This window comes from Cyprinodon tularosa, unplaced genomic scaffold, assembly GCF_016077235.1.
Source record: "Cyprinodon tularosa strain WSP-4 unplaced genomic scaffold, ASM1607723v1 ctg126, whole genome shotgun sequence".
In the NCBI taxonomy this organism is placed as follows: domain Eukaryota; kingdom Metazoa; phylum Chordata; class Actinopteri; order Cyprinodontiformes; family Cyprinodontidae; genus Cyprinodon; species Cyprinodon tularosa.
The window spans coordinates 1,240,465-1,258,775 of record NW_024038070.1 but is presented as its reverse complement, the minus strand read 5'-3'; the positions used below and the strand labels follow the sequence as shown (position 1 = coordinate 1,258,775).

The window sequence follows — 18,311 nt, the reverse complement described above, 5'->3', positions numbered from 1 at the left end:
TCCATACAAACAGAAAGCTGCTGAGCATTCTGCCTCTTTTGATTGTGACACTCGTCTCAGCAGGTCAAGCTTAGCTGAACATACAGAGTCTTTTAAGCTCTATATTTATAGCTGGACATAAGTTGCTATGCGATGTATGCTGATAGTGACATTAGAGTTTATTTTAAAATAGAAATAACAATATAATTGTAAATACAGGAAGCAAGTAGAGTTTGCAGTTGAAGCAAAGGCCGATTACATAATCTCCATATTTAGATTACATATCAACACTGCCCTGTAATATAGTCCATAATTTACAGTGCTCTGTCTTGAGTCATCCCTCATTTCCTCATAATGTACTTCCAAGGAGCCAGACCTCCTTGTAACCTTTAAAGTGTTCTTGAGCAATATCTCTTCCATTTTTATTTTTTATTGTGTGTGTGTGTCTTTTCTTTTCTTCCTTCGTTTTCTCTTCTTTTCATTCCACTGCTTGACTGATTTGAGAGGAATGCTTTTTTTTTTTGGTTGTTTGGGCACTTAGCCCTGACCAATGAATCATTCAAACAATGAATGGCTGCTGAACTGTGTTACACAAAGCAGACAACTTAGGACGCTGTTGGGGATCTGCCTTGTCTTTCTTTGCCCTACAGAGAGATACACTGCTTAAAGTTAATAACTCACCAGCACCACCCTTCTGTACTTCTGATACTGCAGCATAAATAGTTTTTTTTATTTATTTTTTTTACAGACCATATTTCTTTAATTGTTTAAAGATGCCCAGAAATTAGAGGTGGCAGTTAAAAGATATTAGTGACATGAGTGTTCCAATTTAGAGATACAGCACAGATCAATTACTTAATAATGATTCATATATCCAAGCTATGCCATAGGAAACCTCTGATTGCGCTAATAAAGATTCACTCTTTATGTTTATCGGCTCAGATTAAAGACTGAAAGCTAAACAAACATAATTTACTATGCAGTCACTAATGTTAATTTTAAAGCCGTCCTCACAATGCATATGTGCTATACCTGTCAGAAACTTGGAACTGTGGACCCAATATTTAAGCAGACAGATCAGGATCAGGGCGAATACACAGGATACTCCATAGAAAGAGAAACTCAGGTTAGTGACTTAGAATCTAAGTCTGGCCACAACTATGAGCTAAAGTCTCTAACCTGGTTCTGAGTTCAGTTCGATCCCGGAGAAAGAAGTAGAATCCAGTGGCGGCTGGTGAAAAATATTTTTGGTGGGGCTGATATAGCCTAGTGTATGTCTCCAACTAATCCGGAATAAGAATTCAAATAAACATTTGGACAATACATACAATTTAACAGTAATGATTTAATTTACTATATAATAACAGTAACAGGAATGATTTGGGTCACTGTGACGGGGTTCTTTGGCCTCCAAGAATCCAGGCTCAGTCGGGTTACCGGTGTTGGTGATTTATTGTGCTCAAAAACTCAAAACAGGGTGCAAAAGAAACTAAACATGTACAAGATACTCTGGGCCTCAGCCTCCCTCCAGTTACCAGCAATGTAACAAAGAAACAGAAAACAAAAATTGCCGCTTTTCTTCCCACAGCCCTCATTAAATAGTTTAAGCCCCTACAGGCTCTCTTATTTCTGATTTCTTCTCATAAATCAGTTTTGTCCATATATTACCTCCACAAACAATTGATGTACAAAAACAAATAATTTTTACAACTTAATTCTTTTACACAGATTCATTGACTTATTCAATTACACCAAACTGGGTTTGAACCCAGCAAAGACGCAGCCAGACTGAAGATGACAAGTCCCCATAGCATAAACACGTACACACACACACACACACACACACGGCTAACCCCACTGAAATATTAAGTGTGCACCCTCAATACGCCAGCAGGTAACCAGGAACAGCTTGTGTGTTTTAAGTTCATGGAGCTACTTGGCTCAGCGCGAGTGTATTGGTCCTCACAAACACAGTATAACAGGAATGTGTGTGTGGCGCGCAAAGTTAGAGAGGTTGTTTTAAGCGACGAGGTGGATTCCTCACAGTCACAATAACCATGACATGAAATGTTCATATCCTACAACAGGGATGTTCTTCTGGCAAACGGGTAGATAAATAAGGATCTCACCGAATTTGGTGGAAGCTGCATCTCGTTCGATACATTCGCCATCTTCCCTCTAACTGTCTGCACCTGCGCTTGGGTTCAGAAGCCTGTTAAAGCGCAGTATTTTCAGAGCCCCAAGACCATAAAGTTCCGAGACGCTGATTGGCCATTAAATTCACCTAGCAATAGTACATGATTGACAGATTCTCTGCAAATGTGGGGCTGTCTGATCACAGCCCCCAGAACAGAGACGGTAGGAGTCTGTCTGTGGAAATCCACAAATTAATGACAGTAGATAGGGAAATGTAGTTTATATAATTTGTTTTGCTTATAGGTACACACTCTAGAGAGTAAAACTGACATTTATGAGTTAATTTCTAAAAATATATTTTACGTTTCTCTCTTCTTATCAGGGAGGGCGGTGCCCCAGCGCCCCCTATGGGCCGGCCGCCACTGGTAGAATCCTAACGGGAGATTTGTCCCAGAGTTCAGAGTGATGAGCAGAGCTGACGCCAGCCGACGGTGTGGAGCAGCAGTATCCGTGAGGGGAAATCCAAAGCCCTAGTGGAAGCATAACCAGGTTACTAGACCATAAGATCAGAGAGCTGAGGAGGTACCAAAGGAGAATCCTAGCTGAGGTCAGAACACGGGCCCCAGTTCAGTTAACCAGCAGAATCCAGGAATCAATCAGAACAGATCAAATTTACAGAGCAAACAGGGGCAAAGCAAAAACTTGGAAGTCCAACAAGCAGAAATAGGTCAGGATCAGAGAATGGGAATAACATAGAGTTAGTCTCACCAACAGCTAGAATAATCTGCTCCGATGGCAGGGAAACCGGCAGCATAAATAGCAGCAGGAACCAGGTGGACAAGATGAACTGTGAATGACCCACTTGGCCAATTAGACAGGTGAAAAGAGTAAACGATTAAGCCAGCCATCAGTACCAAGACTATGAAAATACCAAGTGATTAGCTGATTTTATAAGACTGTTGATAGAAAAAGAAAAATAGAAAATATAACACAAGTTGACAAATCTAATATGCAAATTTAAAACCAACAGGATAACTTACATTAACACATTAAATAAAAACTTGATTACAGTGATGATTCTGTCCAAGATCTTTACTCCACATTGTTTCCTATTTCCTTAAGCAGGTGGCACCATCAGATCTGCTGTCAATAGATTTATTATCCTAATTTTTTTTTTTTTTGTTCTGCACTAGCTCCTTTCCTTATCCACTTAAGGAGACACTGTTCTGTATCCTGACAGAAATATTGATTAAACCACATTAATTATAATTTAGAAGCAACATGTGAAGAACTGACAGGTTTTGCTTTCTCACTGACACGTTTGGTGTTTGGCGTGACTTAAAATAGTTCCACATTTTGACCATTGGGGGGTGCTAATATGACAGTCCATTAAAATGAGCAAATATGTGAGTAAACTATATAAGAAAAATTTATTCTACCATAAATCTTCTGACAAACTGTTTTTATCCTTATTCATTCATTATTACTGGTATTTATTTTTATTTCAGCCTTTCTCACTAAAATCATATTGTGACAATATAGGTTGTTTTTAACAGAATATTTTATTTTACATACAGTTAGAATACCAATATGTGAAAAAACTGTATTCAGGACAAAGTTATTGAACAATGAACTGAAAAAGATCACAGAAAAAACAAACCCGGTGGAAATGAAACATTAAGAACTAGAACAGCCATCCAGTGATGCTTTTTTTTTTTTTTTTTTACAGAGTAGAAAGAGGTATTTCCAAGTAGAAAAATGATTGTAATAATGTTCATTCTCCCTAACCTCTGTTTGGACTAAAGCAACTGTTATAAATACCAGAGAGCAGAGCCTGCAGCTGCTCTGCCAGGATAGGAAGTTAGACGCACCAGTTATTACTGATTCATAAAAGAAAATAAACCAAAGCAATAGTCTAAGTCTGCAAAGTGAAGGGTAGTTAACCACAGACTGTAAAGTGTGATGCAGAGTAACCTTTTTACATCCTGTGATGAATCAAAGAGCCTTGTGATAATTTGTATCCAAATTCTGCTACTGAAACTACTGGTTTTAAAAGCTTACATTACTTTTAGAAAGTTTTTCTAATAGCGTTCACACACTCACACCTAAGGAGAATTTAGAGAAGCCAATTAACATAAAAGTTATGTTTTTGGACTGTGGAAGAACGCCAGAGTACTCGGAGAGAACCCATGCATGCACAGGGAGAACATGCAAACTCCGTGCAGAAAGACACCGGGCTAGGAATCGGACCCAGAACCTTCTTGCTGCAATGCAACAGAGCTACCCACCGTTCCACTGTGCAGCCCCCCATAATTACTATTATCGTGGGATATTGAAAAGGACTTGTATTGTGATTCTTTATGCATGTTACTATCTTTTACTTGAAAAAAATGTGCCTTGTCTGATATTTGGTTTTCTGTAAGATGCTTTATAAATCAAGGCCAACTGATGGATTAAATTTGGAGTAAAGGACGACTTATTCTCGTATTCTCGGACATCTACAGGTGTTGTGCAAACTGATACCTGCCTTGGTTTTCATTCTTTAAAGCTTTTTTTATAATGTGTTCTATTTTTTCTTTGATTACTCTAAATGATATGGTATACTTATCTATTAGGGTTGTCAAAAGTATCGATACTCAAAAAAGTATCGATACTGAAATGTTGTATCCGGATACAATACTCATTTTCAAAAGTATCGAGTACCAGTTGCACCTAAACAGTCATTCATCTAAAGTGCAGAATAGAGGAAAATGCACTTTCTGAACACTGTGTGATTGAATAATTCGGTGCACTTTTCAGTTTCAGACTTTTTTTGTAACAGTTGCAGCTGCTGAGAATTATTTTTGTTTCTTAACCGGTTTGGCTAGTGTCATTGTTATGTGTGCAAAGCATAGCCAAGTAAGGAAAACTTAATTTTAATTTTGTAAGTTTTTTATCAAGCTTGCTAAATACTGTGCACAGCAAACAACCTCAAAATGTTGTTCTTATTGTTTATTGTATTTATTTATTGTATTTTAATTATTAATGAAAATATTTCTGTTGAAATTTTATCCTTGTGGTATCGAAAATGGTATAGAGTATCGAATATTTTCCTTAGTATCGGTATCGAGTTGAAAAGTTTAGTATCGTGACAACCCTATTATCTATAGAACTAATTAATAGTCCACCTTCATAATTTAAAAACATTATAAATAACAGTGCGTGGCCCTTTATGCTTAAACAAACTTTCAGTTAAACCATCCACATATTCTAAATGTCTGAAAGTGAAGATAAATAAAAGTGCAAAAACATTTTTGCCATAAACATTTAGCCGAATGCAGGTCAGTGGGTTGATGGGAGGTTGCGCAAGACAGCAGACTGACATGTCTGAGTATGTTTGAGCTCTCTATCAGAGCTCAGACGCTCTCCATGTGACCTATGACCCCGGGCGCAGTATGAGAGACGTGCCAATGGTCAGAGGTCATCTCAGTTTCCTGAACACACATTTCGGAGTGAAGGGCTGACGTTTCACAGTTCAAATCTCTCAAACTCTTTCTTTCCTTGTTTCTTTCATCCTCGCTGGGAACATGAATGCCTTACTGCTCTCTGTTGACTTTTCAAACATTTCTGGCAAGATTTCCCGTTTTTAATTTTCATTATTTTTATGGGACTTCAGCATTATTTCAGCAGGCTATCACTTTTCATTACAGAGTTGTATCATTTACAGCATGAGGAAACCAAGACATACTTTTGGACTCAAGAAGATTACAGTTGGTATCAGATGAATCACAGCACTCTAACACAAGGAGCTGAAGAGTTTTCTTGTTCTGCAGGTTATTTTTCATCCAACAAGAGTCTGTTCATGTCACATGGCAAAGCTAATGGTTTCTATTTTCAATGTACAATGCAGCTTCAGTCTTAGGAGAGATTTTTTTTTAAGTAAGTGGAGGAAAGAAGAAAGCAAAGGCTGAAAATGCAACATATGATCATGGGGGTGTCGTAATTCCGAGTTCATTAGCAGGGACAGGAACAAAGCCGGGAGAGAGAAGAAGAATCAAGAGGCTGGAAGGAAAAAGAGAGCGAGAGGAGGAGGAAGAGGAAGCAAGGGAAGGAGAGAGGGAGCCGCTGACTGGAGAGGAGGGAAGTCTAAAAAAAGTTGGGAGGGAAGAGGGGGGGGAGAGAGAGAGAGGAGCGAAAGAGTAGAAACTACATGTGGCTGTGGAGGGAGCTATCCCGTCATGGAGGGGGACAAATTTTCAGGTAAGACAAACTGTGGACCTCTCAGCTGAGAGGAGCTGTAACTTCTCCCCTCTGTACTTAGATCTGCTGCTTTTCTGCAACCGAGACACTTTTCTACTGCATTCTGTTTTCCCCCCTCTGTGGTATTTTCCACTTGCTCATTCTGGCCTGTTTGCTGACTGCATGTTTTTTGGGGGGTTAGTAGCTGGGAGCTCTGCAGACCTTTTGTTGCAGCTTTTGGACAGTAACTGTCAGATTTGCTACCTTTTTTGTCTCTTCTCTTACCTTACAATCTTTCTTTAGGGACAACTGACAATAATTTCCTCTTAGAATTATATATATTTTTCTTATTTTAGATTTTGGAAAACCTAACTCGTCTGAAGTGACACAAACCATCACTTTCTATCCAGACATTTCTGCTTCCCCCATATTCTTACTAGGATGAAAACAGGAAAGAGTACTACTCTTGTCCCGTGTGGCTTAATCTACTTTGATCCTCATTCAGACTTTCCTTTAGTTAACAAAGGGTTAGAGATCAGCAAATAAAAGCTCTCACTCTGAATTAAAAACTCTCAGAAGTCTGTTTGTGTGTATAGGTGCTGTTTATTGTGCTGAAGTCATCAGAGGGGTTTCACTAGTGACCTAACAGCTTGCAGAACTTTTAGGTTTTATGAAATGTGGCCCTGCACTTCCAGGTTCTCTCCAAGGGTCTGTAGCAAGCCATTACAGTTTTATTAATCTTTCATTAGCAGGCTTTGAATGCTTACTAATGCATTCATTATGTATTTTCCAACACATAATGAACCTGGTTTTCTGGGTTGGTCTTGGTGCATTTAAATGTGTACAAATTTATGCAGTAGTTTTTACAGAATTTACTAATAAAATTGTGTTTTAGTTAATTTAAAGTAAACCTCTTTGGTCTGCAGGCAGCACATGTCTTTTTAACACAAGTATGGCATGTTCTCCCACTGTACTTCTCCTGTACCCTATAATTTCTCTTGTTTGCTTGGAAATGTGAGGCAAAGCATGGGTTTTCACTTAGATGGGATCTGTAATTTTAAGGCTAGAGGTAAAGCAAGCTGTTTACTGATCCTTGAACCCCTTTGATGTTTAAACTGTGGTCCCTTGACAACCAAAGTAAAGGATCATAAAGGATAAGGTTCTGATGTCCAGATATATAATGGATGTATTGGAGACATGTATGTGTCAGTATTTGCTATGATTTGAGTGTATGTGGGCAGACGGGACACAGCAGACGAAGGGGTTAGAGTAAAGAAATCAGGAATGCAGAGCCTGTTAACAACAGGTGGTGTAATGGACATGTTGCAGGGAGTAAGCCCTGTAAAATGTCATCTACTGTATGTTATCTATGGGAAGGACTTCATAGTGTTGTTTATTATGGAAGACACTTCTGTGACATTTCAGCTCCAAATGCATGTCTGCTTTGTGCAAAGTAAGCAAAGGTATTTAAATTCTAGATAAAACCATCTGATGTCCCCAAAAAAATCTTGAATACCATCGATCTCTGATTAGTTTAGTTTCTCTTTTGTCAGAGGTACATTTTTTTCTCTATGATATTGATCCAAGTAATTATTTCTCTTATTCAGTCAGCTGTGTACAGCTTTCATTCAGGTAAATGGCATTCTTCCAATATAAATGTTTTCAACCACAGCTTCTTTATTTCCATTTTTACATCCACTGAAGTAGATAATTTCAAATGATCTACTTATATGCCTAACTTTTTCACCTGGTCTGATACAAAGCTACAACTTTTCCTCAACTTTTTCATATTTAGTTTTGTTACATCCACAAACTACATTGTGTTTTGTTTTTCTACATGAAATGGAGATCAACTGTAAAGTAAAAGATAAACATTTTTACTTTTTTAATTAAAGCTCTTTCCAAACAAATTTCCAAACACTGCCCATGAGTTAGTATTCTCCTCATCAATTTGTCTTTTTAGTTTCTTCCTGTTATTTCACAGATTTTACCATGTGGTCAGATTTTAAATAGGATTTATAACCTGAATTTGACTGGATCTAAACCACTCGATTTTAGCTCAACTTGTTTTCTTCATCTCAAGTCTTTTAACCGTCTTAACTAGGTGTTTCGTGGATCTTCCTATATTAACACCTCACACCTTACCACCAAAGTGTTTGACCAGCCCTGCTAAAGAAAAGCATCCCACAGCATGACACATCCTCCATTTTTTGAGCTAAGGATGCTGTGTTTACATGTAGGTTGATATGGAATGTGCAAGTTTAACATTAAATGTAAAAAACAGGTAACATTTGAAGCCTCTTCTATATATTACTGTGTCCCCTACAAGACTTTGGGCAAACTTTCAGAAGTTTCTCTTAATAATGGTTTTTGTTTTGTTGCCTTTTTATAAAAACTGTAAACAGGTATTTGAATGTAAGCGTTGGATCTTTGCAGTTGTTTTTTTTTTCTTCTGATCAATGCTCCCCTTACATGTTTCTTAAGTTTAGCATGAAAGTCATACAGTATCCTGGTAGCTCAACTGTTTTGCATTACATGAGCTAGACAGTTAGATGTTTAAAGCTTTAAATTTTCTTTAATTATCTAACCCAGCTTTAAACTACTCTGCAACAGTATCCTTTACCTGTCAGCTCTCTCTTCAACAAAGTGATGTAAAAAAAAAAGCCTTCTCAGAACTGAAATTATGCTTTTATGATTATATTAACTAAACACTGTTTTCTGCAGCGCTTCTTCTTATATGAGTTATTAAAGTTTGAGTTTTAAGAGGAAAAATGTCCAAAAAAAACAGTTTTTTTTCTTCTTTTGTCACAGCTTTGCACTAATAAGCTCAGCGATTCCAAATAAAGTTAATTAAATGTAAAAGAGGTGTGAATACTTTTGAAAATCCCAGCAGAATTTAAGCATTTAACACAAATTATTTAAAAGAAATAGAATGAAAAGCACTGCATAGCTTTAAACAATATGTTTATTTGAACACCAGATGGACAATATACATGAACAATAATGAACCTCCCAGTCTTTGGTAAATACAGTATTTTAATGTTCATAAAAACATATTAAATCTGACCATTTCTGACCACCTCACAATTAATTGATGCTTCTAGCTCTGTTATTACATGTTTCATTTTCCATGGTCATGTTTCATTATTACTCCTATCTACCATCTGCCTTGCCTAAATCAGTCCTCCTCATGCTAATCAGTTATGCTCTTGCAAGCCCACATTTGTGTCCTCTTCACATTTTTCCCTAACATGAATCAACGACGATTGTGTTTTTCAGTAGAACTCAGCAGAAACCACTGTGACTCTGAACAGACCATAAAGGGGCTGATGTGTCTCATTAATTGCCCGTGTCAATAGGGTCAGCTGACCATTTCATATGACAGTCAGAGCCTCCTCCAAATGTCATGGCTATGGTTGTTAGAGCAGCTGCAGACTTTTAGAAAGTCACTGAGAGAAGTCTCTAGCTTTTAGATGTAATATATTCTTTATCCAGTAGGTGGAGATGCTGAGTTAAAAAAGTCCCCTTTATCTCTTCTCTTTGCAAAACAACCCTTTTCACCTGCAATCCTTTTCAATAAAGCATTAAGGGTGATGCTTCTGTCAGGATTGTGACTGCTTAAACATTAGGTGCATTTATTCTTTTTGTGTCATTGGTGCTTTTCAATAATGGAGAAATGCACTAGTGAGCATCTGCATTGGCAAGAACAGGAAAGACAACAAAAATGTTGGCTTCATAGTTTAAGCCAACATTTTTACCCGTGAGAGAAATAGGGAAGATGGTGAGAGAAATTAAAGCCAAGTGGAATTCATTTCTGGTCATGGGCAGCTGTGCTCAGTATTCCATCCAAGTCTTTACTTGGGATGCACACGTGCAGGGCTGCAGCATCTGTGTGCATGCATCACCAATATGCAACAACAGAGCATAAAGCTGTTGAACGATATGCCATTGTGTATGTGTGTGTATGTGTGCACATGGTGCAGACACTCAGTTTCCAACAGGTGTTACCATCCGATAAAGCCTGGCTGGTTGCTGATGTTTAACATTTGTTTTGAGCAGCTGCTTTCTTCACAGCTGTGACTGTACTTTAGATAAAGCTACTTGGCTGTGTGGGTTCTAAAGCCTCAGGAGGGGATTTTTTTCAGTTTGCATGTGGATATTTTACAGCATTTACAGCCATTGAATGCTTCTTCTATTGTTACAATTTGGTTCCTCTATCTTGTCCGTGTAACTGCTTTTCATTAGACGCTGCAGATCCTCACTGAGGGGATATCTCTTTGGTTCATTCCCACATTCAGGAACACACTGCTGCACTGAATTAAAAGCCAGATATTTCTCTTCTGGGGTTTAAACTGGTGGTGCTGCTTCTCTCATTAGTCATGCTCGCTCCTTGTGTGTCTTTCTCACACAGCGTGCACATATTCCTCCAGGTTTCTATTAAAGAAGCACCGTCACCTCTCTTTAAGTACACCTGGGGAGACATCTGCACTCCTCCATCCTTTCTGACTGCCTCCCCAGGTCTCTTTATTATGGGGGTTACCATGTAAACTGAGATAATAGCTGATAAAATCAAATTTATACATGCATCTGCACATAAGCACAGATTGCGATAACTATAATGCTCTCACCATCAGTTTATACTGACTCCAGATGGGGCTGCTTGGTAAAGAGTGACTCATGGGTGAGTTTTCCGCTTTGAGGCCAACAAAGCTTTTGTTGTTTTTGGATTAACACAGCAGGAAGCTGGAGTTTCCTCTGTTGCTGGTGCTGCTGACTGAGAATGAGGGGCTGGTCAATGAATCTTACATGATTGTAAAATCAAAAACAACTGTTTATGCCGGGATACTTGCTATTAATTACTACCACAAGATAAAAACATCCAATTAAAACTATGGACACCAATTGATTACCGTCCTCTTTGTGTTAAGCGACAGCTCACTTAATAAGTCAGTGTTACACTTCATCAATCTTTTTTTCTTTTTAAAGAAACTGAGATTTTCATAAAGTGGTAAAGTTTTCATTTCCCTTTTTTACTTTTTTGAATTTTGTCACTAGCTTCAATCTGAAGCTCGATCTCTAAAATGGAGGTTTTATTTGATACTGAAAGAAAGCTGATACGTGGGTTTGATGTATTTATCAATTTACTTATCTATCTTTTACAGTTAAATTATCATCTGTGTTTTTATTAAGAAAAATTTTGTCAATGACTTGTGGAATCACCTTCCTCTGCAATTGCACTATTAAGTCATTTGGGTCTATGTCAGGTGTAATCTATTGACTGAACATTTTGCTCTCTGTCTTGCTGATGACCTCAAGTCAGATTGGATGGAGCATATTTGAATGTTTATTGCTGGGTCCATAAATCTATTTGATTTACCACAGAACTTTGACTAGGCCACTCAAACATGTCTAATCTTCTAATTGTCTATATTGCCCAGTTTTCAGCTCCTCCATCTCCTCATCCCTGATCAGTTTCACTGTCACAGTTGAAGAATGTCGTCACCACAGCATGATGCTGCCACCACCATGTAGACCAAAACATTTGATTGTGGACGTATCTGTTAAGACAAGTTTCTCCACATATTTCTTTTCCACACATGACAAACTGCTAATAGTGTTTCTGGTTTTCAGTCAATAGTCTCGGCTTGATGCTTTACATTTATTCATGACATTCTAGATTTTTATTTGCAAGGTTTTATTTGAAGCTTTGCACATTTTCTCTTAAACTTACCAGTTGTTTGCTACTTTATGTCAATTACTTAATATACCAATAGCATAAAATGGAAATATCTGTATAAAACAGTATATAAGAATTTTGTGTTTTCCCCATGTTTGCATCTATATTGTTTACAAGAAGTAGACCCTTTTACAGTAGTTTGCAGGATGTCTGTTAAAAGGCACAGACAGTACTACCTGGGGGGTACTGTAGCCACCTTGCCTTCCGGCACTTGGACCTGCTCCTGCTTTTCATTTGTAGGTCTTTGCTCTTGTTATGTCTCCGGGGATCAACTGTTGACATTTGTAATTTGTTGCCCTGGCATTGCCCTAACAACTGCCACACCAGCCTGGCATCCATTTATAGAAGTTATCCTCTTCTCCGACCTCTGCAGCTCCTCTCATTTTTCACCTCCTGGAAGGCCAAGGCCCACTCTGCTGCTGCTAGCTCTCTAGGTTACATTAAGCAGCAGGCGGCTGTCTCTGTCTCTCTTCATCTATATGCTTCTGTGCAACTTAAAACCAGCAGCTGCCTATTGCAGAACATGGGAAAAAAAAAAAAACAATTCATCCCCACGTTTTCAACCAATTTAGAAATTAATCATAGATTAATATAATAAAGAAAATGTTGATGCATGTTCTTGTTGCTGATGTCACACATATTCACATCAAGGCATGAATGTATTCCATGCATGTGGTTATATGAATCCATTTCCTTTCTGGGTGGAACACATCCAGCCTTCTCACACTGTGATAGTTGTTACGGAAGTTTGGACTAACACTCTGTGGGCTTGCTAGGGCCTGCAAAGATATGTAGCAGAGATAAATACAAATTGCTCTTGGTGAGTGGGAAAATATCTCCTGGTATATTTGTGGGGCCAAATTGGGTGATATAAAACCAAATGCTTTGATGCTCTTTAAGAGCTCAGTTATGAATCCAGAGTAGATTACAATTAAGCTGAGACTGAAGTTTGATTGGTTTATTTTTTCTTTGAATAAAAAGGGTTTTTGTGAGCTTTAGTCATACAGGTTTTTCTGCAAGCATTTAACAGGCCGATGACCCATTTTGAATATTGAATATATGCCTTACAAAAGCATTGATGCAACTTGAACTCTTCACATTTTATTTTGTTCAAACTTTTTCTGCACTCTTTATTCACCCCCCCCCCCCCCCTTTACTCTGATACCACAAAAAAATCCAATCTTTAGAAATCCCTATGTAACCATCTCAGAGGTATGCATAAGACAATAGAAAAAGAAAAGTATCATGATTAAGGAACACAGCAAAAGGTATGCTGATGAAGCTGAGGAGCTTAGAGTAGGATTAACTGATGAAACATGAGGTCCTAAACCGATTAAGCAAGGAGAATATTATTTAGAGAAGTTTTCAGGCCTGTAAGGTAACTCTGGAGGAGTACTGTCGATTCATAACTCATGTAGAGGAATTTGTTGACAAGACCATTATTAGTTGTTCACTGCAAAAATCTGACTGTTAGGAGAACATGGAAAGAAAGAATGCGATTGTTTAAAATAAAATCCCATTAGCAGCTTACCTGACACCGTGAGGAACATCAAACCTGTGGAAGAAAGCACTTTGGTCAGATTAGACAACAACTGATTCTGCTGTTCCTGCAAAATAGTACTCTGCAAATTATTTGATTCTTACCAAGTTATATAAAACAAAAACATGATTTAGAAGTGTTAGCAAGAGGTAAGTTTGCCACCATGTCGCTATTGCTGTCAGAGAAAACAATGCAGCTGAATTGCTGTGTAGGTCCCACTAACATAGACCACGGGTCTACCTTTGGTGGAGCTACACAAAAACAGTTGCAGTCTGACCAGCCCCATCCAATATCCTTAAGCTCTTAGTGCCATGACTTGGGTGGGATCGAATTGGACCTGAATCATGTGTGTTAATACTTTGACAAAGTTAAAAGCTCGAAATTTTTGATTTAGTATGTTATAGCCCCTTCAATTCCAGAAATCTTGTCAAGCAGGATTATTTTGCTAGGTAGATAGATAATTGCATTTGACATTTGCTCCATTTTCCAGGATGATTTGACATATAAATATGATTTCCCTACGACTTTAAGTGTTTTTTTTTTACTTGTTTTACACACTCTTCAATCTAGCACAGGAATCCCCAAAGTCAGTCCACGAGGACTGCTGTCCTGCAGGTTTTAGAGGCTTCCCTACTTTATCACAGCTGATGATGTTTGCAGTTGAGCAAAAGCCTGTTAATCAAGTTTCAGTTAAAATCAGCTGTGCTGCAGCAAGGAAACCTCTAAAACCTGCAGGACAGCGGCCCTCGAGGACCCGCTTTGGGGATGCCTGGTCTAGCAGGAAACCAGAACTTCAAATAAGCCGGGATAAAGCATTCCTATGGTGGAAGAAGTTGGTGGTAGCATCATGCTGTGGGGAAACTTTCTCCACCGTGAATAGTGATACTGAACAGATGTGGTGGGAACAATGATTGGGTGGAGTCCAGATAAAAACTTTTTGAAGCTTCTAAAGACTCAAAACTGTTGTAAAAAAATGCCATCAAGAAGGACTGGTTTTAAGCTAATTATATTTATATTTGTAAATGACAAAACTGAAGTTCAGTCTGAAAACTAATCGGGAAGATGTAGTAGGAGTTGGAAATTAATGTTTACCAAAAGTCTCAATGACCAAAAAGACATAAAAATGTAGTCATTATTTGTTCTATGACACAGTTTCTCCTTCTAAGGTGCACAGAAAGAGCTAGTGAGATTAAGACTCCAACAACACTTAAAATACTAAGAATCCAGCTTTATTGACAAAGAACAAGCTGAAACGTGTTGTTCTGTTGTTAGATTTGGTTTCCCTACATTAATTTCTACATGTGCAGAAGTGGTGGAGGTATACCCCACAGGACAGCTTGTCCTTCAGCTGTAAAACAATAAAGAGCTTAATGTTGGTCATAAAAGTACCAGTAAAAGAAACTGAATTTGTCGTTTAGGAAGTTTGATCACTCCTGGATGTTGTGTATCTGGATGTGTTTGTCTCTGAGTGTTTGTGGCATGGTAAAGGAATCTCACACACACACGTGTTTGACATGACGTGCTGTTTGGGTCCAGGGTGTGTCTGGATAACGTTCTCCTCATGTTTCCATCTTCAGCTAGCTGCAGATTGGATAACAGTACAGTAGTGACACTGCTTCCACCTGCACTACATGCTCAGAGGGAGGCGGGTAATATTTTAAGTATAACACTGACCTCTGCTGGTGGAACTTAGGTTTAGTGAGAGAGGGAGAACATATTTAATTGCTATGAATGTTTATTTTCCATCTGAATGAGGGGAGATATGGCTCAGAGAAGCAGCGTTAAGTCAATGCCTTTAATCTAAAAGAATGAAAGACATGATCTTTTCAAACGCTTTGTGTAGCATCTGGGTCTGACTTCTCATGTGATATCAGTGTCTGCCACATGTGGCAGCCGATGATACGTTTTTTTAGATTTCATTCTTTGCCAGGTTCAGCTGTAATGTAGTGTAACATTAATCTCACAGTTATGTATTTGTACAGTAAAAGCTTTTATCTATGATAAGAATCAACAGATCAGTGAGCATGCCTATGTCAACAAAATGTATGAACTTTGATTCTGTTATAAAGAACACGTTTAAAGGGAGAGTTTTATACTCCTAAAATCTCCAGCAAGCAAAGATAGATTTCGTGCAAGGATGATACACTTCATCTGCTCGTTCGAGAGAAGAAAAAGAGGTGAACTGCAACTTCAAATCCAAATAATTTCAATTATCCAACCATTTGCATATTTTATTTCTTCCATTAGGGTATATTTTAGGATTTATTCGCCCCATGCACATCTACTGGCTTTCAATGGCAGACATTTGTAACAGCCTGTCTTATAAAAAGCATGTTTTTTTGTTGCAGGAGCCAAATAACAAAAAGAAGAAACTTTTTTAATTAATTTATTTATTTTGTGTTAAGAAAAAGTCACCTTAATCTATGTTTTTTGTTTTACAAAACTGTTTATTATTACCATTATGACAATTGAAAACACAAAACTAGATCCATACACTATAGAATATAAATGAGTCTTAAAGCTTTTAAAATAAAACAACTCCCTTCACTGCATATAACTTTTGAATATTGTATTCTCAGTGGATGAATGTGTTCCCCTGTCCTGAATTTAATAAAGTGTGTATGATGGAGCATTTATTTATAGTTTTGTTTCTCGTGTTCTACCATTGGAAGAGAAATTGCCTCACAGCATCACAGGCTTCCACCATGCTTTTCTACATATGAGTTTTATGATAGACACGTCTGGAGTGGTTGTTGCTGAAGGGGTCAACCCTTCACCATCAGCTTTTACCACCATGAGTAATGAAGAGCTCAGTTGTGTTTTCACTGAGTCTGGTGAATCAGCATGAGGTTTGTGAATAACTCAGAGTCATTTCCGATGAGAAAACCGAACTAGAGATGGTTGTGCATCATTGTGTCCGCTAAACTCATTTGAGAGCTTCAAATAATCACGCTGCATTCTTCAAATACATTCATTGACAAACATACATGCAAACATCCCCTAGCATCCACCGTTTTTCACACACATACACATACTGTCCACTTCATTCCTCCTCCTCCCCCATACACAGACACTCATTCATGGAGTCATTAAGTCATTAGGGACTCATTTATTGATGTCTGCCTCCAGAGTGTCCACTAACCGCCTGTGTGAGCGTGCCCTGACTGTGTAGGCTACTAGATACAGGTTTTCTGTCAGTCTAACATCAGAAAAATAATAAGAGAATCCTTCTAATGTGTGTCTGTAGGATGCAAAAAAAAAAAGGCTTTGCAACACCATGCTTAGTCATGGGATCTTGATACGCCGCAAATGATTTGAGATTGCTCGAAAAAGGGTGTTTTTTTCAGAAAGAAGGGGGCCTGAAGAAGGGGAGGGAGATATGGAGGGAAGGAGAGACCAGGGGGGAGGGAAGGCAGTGAGTTAGAAGAGGGAAAGAGCAAGAGGGAGGAGGGTGGTTGAAGGTGGTGGGTGTCATTCCAAGCTCTGGAAGTTGAGAAGAAGGAGGAGAAGAGGAAAAATAAGTTGCTGCTTTAGAAACAGAGAAGGGAGATAGAGGGAGATCAACTCTGGTTGTTGTTTTTTTTTTTTTTCCTTTTTCCGTTGAGCCTCCCCTCCTCTCAGCTGCACAGGCTCCTAATTTGGGATTTGTTTAAAAGCGGGACTGCGGCTCTGGAAGACTTTTCCTTGCTGGGGTAAAAGGGAACCCTGATCCCTCTCTCTCTCTCCTTTTCACACACACACACACACAAATATCTTCTTCCCAAAAATGTCAGATTCAACTGTCAACGCTCACTTGGAAGGGATCATATCAGACTTCGAAGGTCAGTGTCTTTCTTGTTCCTCTTTTTTCCTCTGCCTCTCATCCAGTAAGGCTCTCTCTTTAACCCTGCCATGAGGACACTATAGATAGCTTCCACATGTTTGAAACCAGGCAGATCTGGAAAATGAAGATGGCTTGTTGATGTCTGCACTGAGGTGTGGTGTTTTGAAAGGCAAATTGTGCTTAAAATGTTGTTTTTTCAGAGCCCTTTAACACTTTTTGGGTGTCGATAACAGTGGGGTTGCTGTTAAGGTCTCCATGGAGTTGAAACAGTTCAATCTGTGAAAAATGTGTATTTCAAAGAGAGAGAAAAAATGCTGTATAATGTGTGCTGCAATTAAACATACAGCTGTGAGGTGAACACCTGGACCACTTCTTTTTCATCTCTCGGATTCCCCCTGTCATCCCTCCTGCCCCACCGTTCATCCTCTGGCTGTGCTTCCACTTCTCCTCCCTCAGCGCCTCGTCCATCCACAGCCCCCCTTTGGCGTGTCATTGGCGGCGGATATCAGGAGAAGATAGGGTGGGCGGGGGAGGCTGACAGGTTGACACCTCTCACCCTAACCTGTCTTTCTGTCTGTCCTCCACAAACATATAGCAATTAGGAACACATCTGCACATGTCCGGGGCTGCTGGTCTCTCAACACCAGTGTGAAGGCGGTATGCGCAGGGAAACTCTCCACCTCTCCTCCTATCTGCGTCTTTAAACTTGTGTGAATTATAAAGTTAAGCCATGCAGAAACAGAAGTGGTGTACAACAAACACAGGCTTTGGGAGGATGAAGGAGTGTGCCTGCGGCTTGAAGTCTTGTTTTCAGATGCTCTTCAATCATGTGGAACACCAGAATAACAGGCCGCTGTTGTGGTGTAGTTGGCCTTATT

General features: G+C 38.8%; 1 protein-coding gene across 3 annotated transcripts in view; it reads left to right on the top strand.

Annotated features, from left to right (window-relative positions):
• sept9b (septin 9b) overlaps nt 1-18,311 on the top strand; it is a 115,741-nt gene that overhangs the window by 21,917 nt on the left and 75,513 nt on the right. Inside the window, exon 1 of one of the 3 annotated variants that reach the window (XM_038276666.1) lies at nt 6,207-6,354. The exons of 1 other annotated variant lie outside the window; for it this stretch is intronic. In XM_038276666.1, coding sequence (XP_038132594.1) covers nt 6,333-6,354 — 22 coding nt within the window. In that variant the 5' untranslated portion in view covers nt 6,207-6,332. Of the gene's footprint in view, nt 1-6,206; nt 6,355-17,150; nt 17,432-18,311 lie in introns of those variants that run through there. One more of the 3 variants, XM_038276664.1, reaches the window with a different exon arrangement.